Raw genomic sequence first — 12,514 nt, 5'->3', positions numbered from 1 at the left:
GTTGGTGTGGCGGGGGGGGGGGGGGGGGGGGGCATAAAGATGCAAGTCCATCATGAATGACTGACGAGGCCTTGTGCTGAATGTCGTATAACAGTGCCCTCCCTCTTCCTCCAGCCATCCCTCCTTCCAAAATGCCCCTGCGGTGCCTCTTATTTTGCCTTTTTCCTTGTCTTCCCTTTCTTTGTGGAGCAGAGAGAGAGAAAGATCAGTTGCTTTAATTTAGCCCCATCGATCGGCCGAGGGGGTGAGGGAAAAATACAGGGAGAGAAAGTGAAATCCTGCCATGTTCGACACAGAGTTCATGCTGCCGGGGTTATGGAGGTTGACGTGGCTTTTTAATGATTACTGCCAAGAGAAAAGTTGATGATTAAGATTGTGTAATAAAAGAACAGGGAGTGAGGAGAATAGGAAAAAAGAGAGGGAGAGAAGAGAGCGTTAGGGCCCCTTGGGGGCGAGGAGGGTAATTATGTCTAGGCCTGCTCAGAACCCATAGGCCTGGATTACTGGATGAAAGGTACGGCCGAGGGCTCTAAGCACAGACAGAACCAGAGAGAGGATGAGGGGGGATAGGGTGACAGGCGGCGTAAATACCTCTGTCCCCTCGGCCGACAGAGGGCGAAAGCCAGGGCGTTGTGAAGAAACGCGGGGTGGATTAACCCTCACTGTGCCCCGACTTGGCCTCTTTGTCTGCTGCCTTAATGAATCCTTGCATTGCAGCTGGGATTCAGAGTCAAACAGTTGCTCTCGATCTGCAGTAAATATTCACCCTCCCCTTGTTTCACTTTGTTTTCTCATAACTTTGGGGCCATAGGAAGCGAGTGGAGGGGAGATTCGGACTAGGGATTACACCGGGGCGGCCACCGTGGCTCTGTTATGTCACACACAAATCCAACAATCCAGTGGTTTAAATAGAGAGTCTGAAAGAGAGACGCGGGGGAGAGGAATGAAGGGGGTTATATGGAGATGTGCATTGACAGGAGGATGCAGAGAAGAGAGAGAGAGAGATAGAGAGAGAGAGAGAGAGAGCGAGAGCGAGATGGCAGAAGGCTTCAGGGACTCACAGATGACAACTTTTTTGTTGTTTTTACTGGTGACAGATGCAGCAGTCATGACGTCAGGAAGTAGGTCTACAGTCCTCCTCCTACCTTTTTCCCTAGCCTGTTTTACCCCCAAATGTTTCCTCTGCCCACCCCAAACCTCTCCACACACACTAAAAAAAGACATCAAACAAAGGTGAAGAAGGGTGGTTAGAAGATAAATGAGAAAAACAGATGTCACACGACACTTTCAAGTCTCCAGGAATCACCCACTGTGTCACCCAGCTGTGTGTCTGAGTCAGCAGGGTTTGAAAAGTACCCTCAACCTAAAATTTACAACTCCATATTTCACAAAAGATAATTTCATCTCTAAGTGTGTTGCCTTTTTGTGAAAGTTCCAGCCATCACAAAGCAAACCATGGACATGCACTAAAGAGCAATCATAGGCACAAGTCACTGCTTTAAAAACCTTTTTTCTCCAAGCAAGGCAGTGAGGGCTTTTTGTTCAAAGAAAATTGCAGCTGTCTGATTTTGCTGTTTCATTATGAAAACCATCTCAGTATAAAAGCCTTTATTTCTAACCCTGACAGAGACGTGGAGATTGTGAGGAGGGAGTTCAGGCACCTGTGGCTGTTCTCACTTTCCCACCAAATGGCCTGACGGTGTGGTTAGAGATGAGAGAAATGAGGCCGGCTGATAGAGCCAACAGCTCCACCACAGCTTCTCTGTTAACTCTTGTGCTGGCTTCGTCAGAGCAGTGGGTGCGTTTGTTTGTAGGGGAGGTGGAGGACGGCAGATAGAGAGATAAACACTGAGAGGAGGAGAGGACTGCTTCTGTGTCTCTGTTGCTTTTTTCCTTCTTTCTCCCTCACGCTCTCATCACCTCCTGTGATTATACATTCTGTGGGAGTACGCTTTTCGAGGAGTGTCGCCCTCATTGTGGGGAAGGACAAATCCTTTGTGACATGACAGAAAACTAGCCTGCAATGCACAATGATTTTTACTTAATTTTCAGCGTTTTTATAATCTATTAGTTCTTCTTTTGTCAAGTAATCAATTAATTGTACTAAAATAGTAAAGGATAGAACATTACACATCTTTAAATATCTCGGTTTGTCTGACCAACAGTCCAAAGATATTCATTTTACATGATACAAAACAGACAAGGGCAGCAATCCTCACAACCAGGAAGAGAAACACTTCAACAAGTAATCATTTACAAAAGTTGGCTTGGTAAACTAATTGATCAATGGACTATCTGTATCACCTCTATGCTACAGTGCAACTTACATGAAGTTTTCTGATTGTTATTATCTTTTAAATTAGAAGGAATCAACTTTGGTAAATTTAGTGGGTTTTTTTTTACACACACACACACACACATACACACACACACACACACACAGAGCTCAAGTCTAGCACGCACAGTTGATATTTCACCTTCAATAATCTCCCAATCTAAATTACTGTTTTTGATTGTGATGTATTTGGACATTTGCTGTTAACAAACTGATAGCACTGTCAGTGTGACATCATGTTTTGTCAAGTACTCCGCCATGTTTTATTTTCATGACATGGAAATCTTTCTAAAAATGACCATGATGAAAAAAGAAAAGAAATCCTCTATCTATATCAATATTTGTAGGGGAGAGCAGGCTCTGTTGGGAGAGTAGGACAGTTGTGACAGTGACTTTTTTGGCAAGTTAGAAAGCAATTATGCCTATGCCGTTCACCTTGCAGCCACATGCCTGCTGAACCTGCTCTCCTCCCTGGGACAGTTGGGATAGTTACTCGCGGCAGTTTGTAGAGCACTGTTTAATTTCCTATCTTGTTACAAATCAACACAAAGCCGACGAAACAAGACAAAGGCTTTTCCTAATTGAATAGGACCCAGTGTGAAGTCACTGATGTTTACTCAAAGGCAACCAGTCAGAAACCCTATGTTGCCCCCTTTAAAAAACTGCTGCATAGGGGAATTTATGAGAATATAATAATTTTTACAAAGGTTTTAATTTTTTTCTTTCTCAAAGAATGTGTGGACAAGTGCCATTATAAATAGAATTTAGGATGCATTTTTCCCCCTAATTTAAATGATATATTTTTTAGCCCAGAATAAGGTGTCTCAACTGACCATATCCACTGTCCCCAGTCCTTGTACATTTAAGAAAATTGTGCCTTTTATATTATGGTTGGGCTCTATAAAAAAAACTTGATAAACTGATAGCAGATGCCTGTTTTTGTTTAGGGATCGCATTTCTGTCATTACTGTTTGAGTAGTCTGTGAATAATGGAAGGTTATTTTGTGCTGATAAAAAAGTGTCCCAGCGGATCCCGCTCCCCCCAGTACACTTTCATTTTCATGTAACTTATCAAGTTCCACAGACTGCTAGTGTCCCACATTGGGTATTAAAAGGTTAACTGTATTTAATTAGGCAACCAATAAGGTAAGAATGACTTGAAGTAAATGAATGTCTTTACATTATGCCACAGTTGTTTACATTCAGCCTTTCGAGCATTTAATGCTGAATCTACAGACTAGCTGCAGACCTCTGTGATAAAGTGTGCTCAGCTCTTTGGTTCAGGAATATTTATGGCGGGGGAGTCTGACTAAAGAAGTGTTTTAAGGAGGGGGACAGGAGGGGTGAAGGGCCAAGTGTGCCTTAAAGCAGGGTGGGGGGTGGGGGTCAAATGCATTTACAATCATGAGATGGGGGGAGCTTTTATTTGTTTTGCACCCCTCCCTCGCCTTTATTCACCCTTGCTATCTCTGCAGTAGCTGTATCTGGCTCCTCAGCCTGTCCGTGTGACCTTGTGTACCTGGTGTTTGGTTCTAATTGCTGCCACTGGGCCAGGTGTCTGGTATCTGTCAAACATTCACCCGTTGCAAAACGCAGGCAGGGGAGGAGACAGAGCGCGGGAGGGAGGTGCAGAACTAATGAATGACCGTCCAACTTGACAGTCTCCCCGTCTTCATCTCCTCTCTCGTTCCTTGCCATCCCCCCCCTTTGAGTGTTTTTTTCTAAGAGACAATCCAGAATAGCTCATATTTGCCCTCAATCAGCCTCTTGGCAGCTTATCTTTAAACCTACATTCAAACAATTTTATTCTTCATTGTCAGCGTTTATTGAATACTTTCATTATACAGCACTTTGCTGTAAATCAGCTGGCTAAAATACAAGAGTGTAATCGAGAGGATCGTATGTGTTAGTCTTGTTTCTTTTGCCCCTGGCTAAGGCAGATCTCAATTTTAAATTGTAAAGGCAATGAAAGAACAGGATACAGCCATTATGATACCGTATCTCATATTCAGTGAGGAAAACACACAGAATAGACACCCAGTGTGTTTGTGTGTGAGAGGAACAGTGACAGAAAGAGACGAGGATGTTTCTTTTAGCTCCTCCATATCTGTGTGTGTGTGCTGTGTTCTTCAGCTCTCTCTGTGCGTTAGCTCTGTGTAGGTTTAGTCATGTTTGATCTCCTGCTAATCACCCAGTTCCTCTAGAGATAGCATTCATGCTAGCGGGGTGGGTAGGAGTTCCGACGCCCTGATTGATTGGATTGTCACAAAGGTGTTGGTAAAATTTGTCATCAGAAAAGACCGGAAATGATTCACCTGGGCGCCGTTTATGCATGTGCGCAGTAGGTGTGGACCTGTGCCTTTATGTGTGTGTGTGTGAATGTGTTGTCATATTTTGACTTTCTAATCACCTGAGATTTTAAGACAGTTTTTGTTTTTCTGCTTTAAGGAGAAACTATTTCTTTGTGAAAAACAATTTATCCAGTACTTTTGTTCAGCTATAGAGTGAAAATCACTGGTTTCATAATGATACAATATTGATTTTTTTGGACAGCAATATGATATTTGCCCATATTACACAATCTGCCATGATAGGATTTTGATTTGATAGAATTCAGGGGCCTGTGATAGATACGAGACAATATCATATGATAATTTAACACAGTCTGTTACAGAAGAAGCTGACACCCCTTTCTCTTTTGTTTTTGACCATAAAAATAAAAACAACAAATGAATAATAAGAACAGTGAAGTTTACTTTATATTGACTCCACTCACTCACATAAAACAGCGCATGAGATAAGTAAATCTCCAGAGCTTTCTCCTAAAAATCAGGGTTATCTTGTTTAAAGCCCCAAAGTCAAACTTCTCATAACAGCCATGTGGATTAACGACAACATGATTTAATAGAAATATCAAATTCAGCTCAATAATACCTGTCAAGGTTCAGAGACAAAACAACTGTTCTGTCACTCATTGTTAGCTTAAGCACATTTACACTGGATCGCATTAGCCTAGCAGCCATTTTCTATGAAATCAAAAATGCTTCCACACTTCTAGTTTATTCCCGAGTAAATACTGTCATCCTTGTCGTCTTTCTCTTGACTGCTTGTCACTATCTGCCTGCTGCTGTTTGACACAGACTTTCAAAATAAAGGCGTGACCTAAAGATGATGATATGGATTTTAATTTTGCATTGATGATATTGGATTTTTGATCATTGAATTGATATATCGATCCAGATAGATGGATTATTACACCTCTAGTACCTTTATCTCATAACTGCCCCTAAAACCACACATTTCTCTTGTGTATGGGTAAATAAACAACATCTGAATTGCTGCAGTTTTATTTTTTTAACTGAGAGCCAGCTGACTCTTTCCCCATGGCTTCAGCCTTTATACAAATCCAGGCTAAACCTGTCCTGACTGTAGCATCAAACTAAACACACAGACATGAGACTGGTATCAATTTTAGGGGCACGGAAGCACCAGAATACAAACAACTCTGATACACATGGATCCTGACTAGCTGAGCATGATGGGACAAGGTGATAAGGCTGCGGAGCTGCAGGATAGGGATCTACTGTTGTGTTGTCAGCAGAGTACTGAAGCACTTCTAGATTAACCTCTTTAGATAAATAATGGCCACCACAAGCTACGCTACACACACACATACACACACACACACACACACACACATTTCAAATAAGCACATGCATGCATGCTTTCACCCCTGTATAAACACACATGCCACCTCGCACACATGAATGAATGTTTCCAACCATGTTCACACACACACACGCACGCACGCATGCACGCATGCACACACACACACACACACACACACACACACACACACACACACACGTGGTTAATGCATACACCTACAGCTGCACAGTGTTTGTGGAGAAGCTCAGCCCCCAAGGCTTTTCTAAGGACCTTTCCTCTCGCACTCTCTCTCGCTGCCCCCCCAACGGCACCCACCCCACCCCACCCCCCATCCCGACACGCACGCGCGCACACACACACACACACACACACACACACACAAAGATGATGCCAGATGGCGCTGCAATGCATAGACATACATAGCCTTCCTCTCTCTCTCTCTCTCTCTCTCTCTCTCTCTCTCTCTCTCTCTCCCCCTGTGTCCGTCACTGGACACACTGTACCACCACTGAGTGTGTCCCCAGGGGGCAGAAAAAATATTCACTCGGCCTAGTTAGCCCCTGCGTGTGCACGTGTGAGCTTGCGCGTGTGTTGGTGTGCATATCTGTGCGCCCAAGATGATGCATGCTGTTGGAGAAGGAAGGAAAAATAATGTATGTGTCTGCATTTGAACGTTTGAAAGACAAAGAGTGTGTGTGACAGAGATAGAGAGGAGAAGAAGAAAAAATGTTTCTTTGAGAACTAGCAGGCAGTATGTTTATATATACATATATATATATATATATATATATATATATATATATGTAAACTGATTATGCGTTGTATTTCCCCCCCACTATTTCATTTAGTGCTCTTTGTTAATTATGAATCGACTGTGCCTTGCCACCCATCCCCTGTGTGAAGGCTCCCCTGCCGCCCTGTGGTGGCTGTCTTTGTAGTCAGAAAAAAAAAACAGTAAAAGCCTGACGCTGGTAGTCAGGCCTCACTGGGAGAGCAGAAGAGTGTGCTGTTTTCGGTCTCACTGCTTTTGTAATGAGACGATCTCAGGCTCCTCTGTGCTTTCTTCCAGGAAAAGAAGTCAGAGTTCACTTGGAGATGCTGAATGTAGTATACATTTTACATTAGAGCTGCAATGTGAATTGATCAGAGTAATCGCTTAGTCATCTAATTATATATAATTAATTAACTAAGTTGGTTCAAAATTATCTGATTCCAGCTTCCTAAGTGTGAATATTTTCTGGTTTCTTTACTCTTGTATTACAGTAAACTGAATATCTTTCTGAATATCTATATCACCATTTTCTGTCATTTTATAGACCAAACAACTAATTGATTAATAGAGAAAATAATATTCAGATTATCAACAATGAAAATAATTGTTAGTTGCAGCCCTATTTTACATACAAGAATGGGTGTGACTGAAAGATAAAATAACAGGAGAGGATAAAAAGGAACCAACTGGTGCTGAAAAAATAAGTTGATTATCAGAGGTTCATTAATCATTTTGATGACATATCAACAATTAAAGTCACCCATCAAACACGAATGTCAAACATTTGCAATTTACAATGGGGCTGCAACTATCAATTACTTTTATTTTAAATGTATCTGCAGACTATTTTTCATTCCTTCATTTTTCATTTTCTCTGAATCAGTTCATTGTTTGGTTTGTTAAATGTCACAGTTGTAAAAAAAATTGTCATCACAATTCCTGAAAGTTCATGGTGAAGTAGTCAAACACCTTGTTTAATCTGACCAACCATCCAAAGCCCAAAGATATTCAGTTTACTGTCACATAAAAAAGCAGCAAATCACTCTTTAGAAGGGAAACTAGGTAATGACTGGTATTTGTGCTTGAAAAATGACTTGCATGATTACTCAGTTATCAAAATAGTTTCCAACCAATTCTCTGTCAGCTGATTAATATCTTAATTGACCCTTTTTGCTAGAAACCCATCCTTACGTACATATGATCAACACATTAATACTAAACACTTGCACTAGATATTCCCATCATTTTCAGTGGTCGAATAAGCAATGCATTCCTGTCTATTTACTTGCACCAGTCTTCACAGTATGCCATAAAGGGCCTCCAGGGCATCCATGGTTAACATTTCAAATAGTATTCAAGCGTAGTGCAAATTGGTTTAGCAGATAAATACAAGGTTTCACCTCCAACTCGAGCTCCAACTGTGAATGTGTGTGTGAGTGTGCATGCAATCACAGGAGTGCTGCAGGGGCTCTCTGTACTCAGAGACTAAATGGCAACATTATTTTACTTTTGGGAAGAATTTAGGGAGATTCAACTACACTCCCAGACAAACCCCTCCAGGCTTTCATTCTATCTGTGTGCATGTTTCTGCTGCTGTTCCTGTTGTTGTGATTTTGCTTCACCAAGCTGGGCTTTTATTGTTTTTTAATTTTCTGTTTTGTATGCCAAAGCTGTTCTGCCCATTTCCCTGGCATCCGGGAAGCTCGTCGCCTTTTCCTCATTTATCCGGTTAATTATTCTCTCTTTCCATTGCTGCCACAATGCTGGAGAAAAGCTGTGATTTTATCTTCAGATATGGGGTCACTTTGCACCACATGTGCACACCCATATACACACATCACACATTCCGCCATTATCCTTCATCATCTAAAATTAATGGACCCAATCAGTAATTACCACATCAATAATTAAGCCGACTTCTCTTTTTTTGAAAGATATGGAGAGGCTCAATGGCAAACACTCCAATCCGCGATGCATAATGAATGATTTATCATCTGTTTTTCTGCAGCTAACTAATATTCTTCTTCTTCTTGTTCCCCGCCTCCTTACGTCTCCTTTTCAGATTCGTGCCAGGCCAAGGAGTGGTATTGTACCCCCAGATCGGGGATAAGTTGGACATTGTGTGCCCCCGCGTGGATGGTGGGGTCGGAGATGGCGTGGAGTATTACAAGGTATATATGGTGCCTAGGGAGCAGCTGGAGAGCTGCACCATCACCAAGGCCGACACGCCGCTCCTCAACTGCGTGAAGCCCGACCAGGACGTCAAGTTCACCCTCAAGTTTCAGGAGTTCAGCCCCAATCTATGGGGCCTGGAGTTCTTCAGGGGGAAAGACTACTACATCATCTGTAAGTACTTGTCTTACCCTGAAGCAATAATAAATTAGGCCCTGCATAATTTAAGGGGGGGACACAGCCTTAAACAGTTTGGCAAGGTTTAAAAACCAGCTGTTGCTGACATTCCATGCATTTGTGGACCAAGTTTGTCGTGTGGTTCTGCAGTGTTCTTCCTCCAGTCAATAAGTGGTCAAACAGAGGTGTTAATTTGCTATCCTGATAGTAGTTTTGTTTATCATCCTTGTGAGACTCATTTAGTATCATCAGTCAGTTACTTGTTCTTGCTTGTACGTCAGTAATGCATTCACTGTTGGCCTCTCCACCTACATATATTACATTCTTAGATGTTGTTGATGGACATTCTGAGGAAATAAATTGAAGTAAACGAAGCTGAGACTGAGATTGATGGGGAAAGTCACAGATGCTTCATTGGCAGATAACGCAGAGAGCTCCTTAAATGGCATTGAGGTTATCAAAAGGATATTTTTTCCCTAGAGATCCTACAGATATAAACACATAAGTAAACATTTAGTCCATCTGAAGTTATGCTAGCAGTCCATTCAAAGGACTCTGTAGTGTTCTTAAATATTCCTCCTGTTGGATTTGCTTCTTGTACGACTCAAGTCTTTAGCAAGGTACAGAAGAGAAGATGGGAATCTTAAAGCCACGCCATTCAAGGTTGTAGGAAAACTTTGCAAGGGGAATTTGTAACGTTTAAAGACTTCTGTATGCTTTAAACAAAGTACCTGTCAGATCGTGAAACAGCATCTGAATCCCCCTTATCCCACACCTTTCCGGTGAATACCTTTATACCCAGTACAAACAGCTTTGAAGCATACTGGTCCTTAGCTATGAGAGCTTTAGTAGCCTCTACTCCTCAGTCTCATGGTGCCGGTGTGGCCACTCTGCTTTGCCTCTGATGTACTAACGCCATCCTGGGAGGAAGTTCTGATGGGGTTTAGCTGCGGCCCCCTGGTTTGAAACATGGGAGGTGGACTGAACCATCTGTGTGACGCTGATGGGGGGTGTGCCGCAGATTGGACCATCTGTGAGGCTCTGCCACAGCCATCTGTGAGCTGTCACAGTAGGGGAAGGCCATGTTTCTGACTGAGTAGAAGGAAGGGGAAGAAAGGAGAGTGATGAGAGGAAAAGATGAGCAGGAAATACTGCTTCTTATCCAAACAGTCTATAGTGGTAGAGGAAGTTAAATTTTGCAAAACAAATGTGCAAGGTAACAACTGATTGTACTGTACTGTATAAATCCCACTTTAAACTGCCTGCAGTAGCCGACTCCTGTGAATTATGTTCTTCTGCGCTCCACAGTACCCAGAAGTCCCGCAGAGAGAACCAGCAAGCAGCTGTTTCAGAAAAACAGGTTCACCTACACAATATGCCCATTCAGTTCCACTTAATTTAGTTTAAAAGCAAACATGCAACAGTGGCTGCTCTGTCACTAATGTGTCATAGCTGCAGGATATTTGCATGGCGGGGCATGTCGTACTGTGTTACAGTCTAACAGGTACTTTTGTGGTCTTGCAGGTGAGACACGTTCTCAGGCAAATATTTTGGAGGAAATATAACAGGTTAAATGCTTGACGACAGCACACAGGCAAAATGACACTACATTTTGGTGGGGAACAAAGCATGTGGGGCTACCTGGTGGATGCACAAATAAATACACATGTACAAGCATGCACATGCTTGAGCATCCACACCTACAGAGGAGGAACAAACCATTAGATGTGGTTTGTGTGTGTGTGTGCTCAAGGACTACAAAGGCTTCTGACTGAAGAGGCGCAGACACGATCACCCTCCCTTCGTCTCCTCCTCAACTCCCTCCACCCAAACGCTGCAGTTAATTATTGATGAGCCGATGCTGGTGTTTACTTACCCTGGTTCTCCCGGTGCTCTGCCTCAACGTGATCACATTGTGATGGGTCAGAATCAGAAGTGAAGATGGGGATGAGTTTGGGTTAATGTAGAACATGGATAAGAAAATGCAATGTAGACCATCACAGGCTGATACATGCTTGCAAGGGCAAACATACACACATGCTGATAATGCACACACACATCGTCCCTCAGGAGGCTGGAGCTACAGCTTGAAGTGGCTACTCTGTGCACACACAGCTGCACTGGTATATATGCCCTGTGACCACAACAGTCCTGCTCACTCTATCTATACATCTATGATACGTATTTCTCTCTGTGGCTCTCTATTTCGCCCGGAGTAGACGAGAATATTTAATTTCCCACTGCCTCATGTTAAATACCCTCCTCTTCATCAGCCTGCAGAGTCGACAAGTTGGAACAAAAAGAGCGGTGGGAAAGTTCAATTCGGAACTTTAAAAAGAGGGGTTGGAAAATCCAATTTTGCACTTCTTGCAAATTCCCTTTCCACCGACATCCTCGCTCCTCCATCCCTCTCCCCGTACCGCCGCCATCCTGCCTCCCTTCACAGCTACCCAAAATGCTAATGTGTAGCCTAAAGAGGGGAGAGAGGGAGCTGTTTCTCCATTGGAGTGTGTCACGTTTTGCTGTTAATTGCCTCTTCTTGGCTAGCTCTGGCCCCAGTTCTGCAGCTTTAACAGCCCACTGCAGTTGCATTGTGGTGCTACGTTGTGTACTTAGTGCTGTTCCTTTTTTGTTGAATCGGCCTCTTGGAGAAGCTCCAGCTTTGCATGGGTAAACACCAGGAGTAAAGCACAAACAAACACACACACATACACAAAGAGACAGAATGAGAGAAACGCGTAGAGGTGTGCGTAGGTGGAATCAGACTCATGGTTGTTTTTACCTTGCGGTGTCAGAGTGAGCCAATGTGTGAAGCTTTGCCTGTGGGCGTAACTGCGTGTGTCTATGTGTTGGGTGAATAAGCTATGAGAATTAATAGATACATATACTTAAGGCTTGACTTGCCCTGTGTACCTCTTCGTCAAAGCATCTCCATCTTGTTATTTGTGTGTAAGTGTGTCCCCCCGATCCCCGCTTTCCTTCCAGCAGTGCTGTCCAAGATCCATCAGAGTGTGACACCGCCTCAGAAAGTTCACCGTGAGGATTTCATTAGTCTTTTGGAGTGAGCACTCGATACGTAATTAATTAACCAGCGTTTAATCCTCCATTTCTTCTCACAATTGCCAAGGCCCCCACATCAATGCTACGGATCTGAGTCTCAACCAATTGGATTAGCGCTGCCTTGTGTTGAGTATTGTGCCAAGGCTAGACTTAGATTAGATGCTCGACCCCCCACCCCCCAACTTGAAAACCACCCATTCAAACAACTGTGACATCAGGCCTCAGCATTTGACTACCTCATCCTGTACTGTGCTGTAGTGGAGACTGACAGGAGGCCGGTGAAAAAAAAACACTTGTGTAAGTCTGCGTGCATTACACGGTCAGCTCAT

The 12,514-nt window shown here is 43.1% G+C and overlaps 1 protein-coding gene across 2 annotated transcripts in view; it reads left to right on the top strand.

The window, feature by feature from the left end:
• The window catches only part of efnb2a (ephrin-B2a), a 32,172-nt gene that overhangs the window by 4,792 nt on the left and 14,866 nt on the right, over positions 1-12,514 (top strand). For both annotated transcript variants that reach the window (XM_050048358.1, XM_050048357.1), the window contains one exon: positions 8,839-9,122. In XM_050048358.1, coding sequence (XP_049904315.1) covers positions 8,839-9,122 — 284 coding nt within the window. The remainder of the gene's footprint in view (positions 1-8,838; positions 9,123-12,514) is intronic.

The sequence above is a fragment of the Epinephelus moara genome, chromosome 7 (genome assembly GCF_006386435.1).
Source record: "Epinephelus moara isolate mb chromosome 7, YSFRI_EMoa_1.0, whole genome shotgun sequence".
Classification (NCBI taxonomy): domain Eukaryota; kingdom Metazoa; phylum Chordata; class Actinopteri; order Perciformes; family Serranidae; genus Epinephelus; species Epinephelus moara.
Note: the sequence above shows the minus strand (reverse complement) of the source record. Positions and strands in the feature narration are given on the sequence as shown.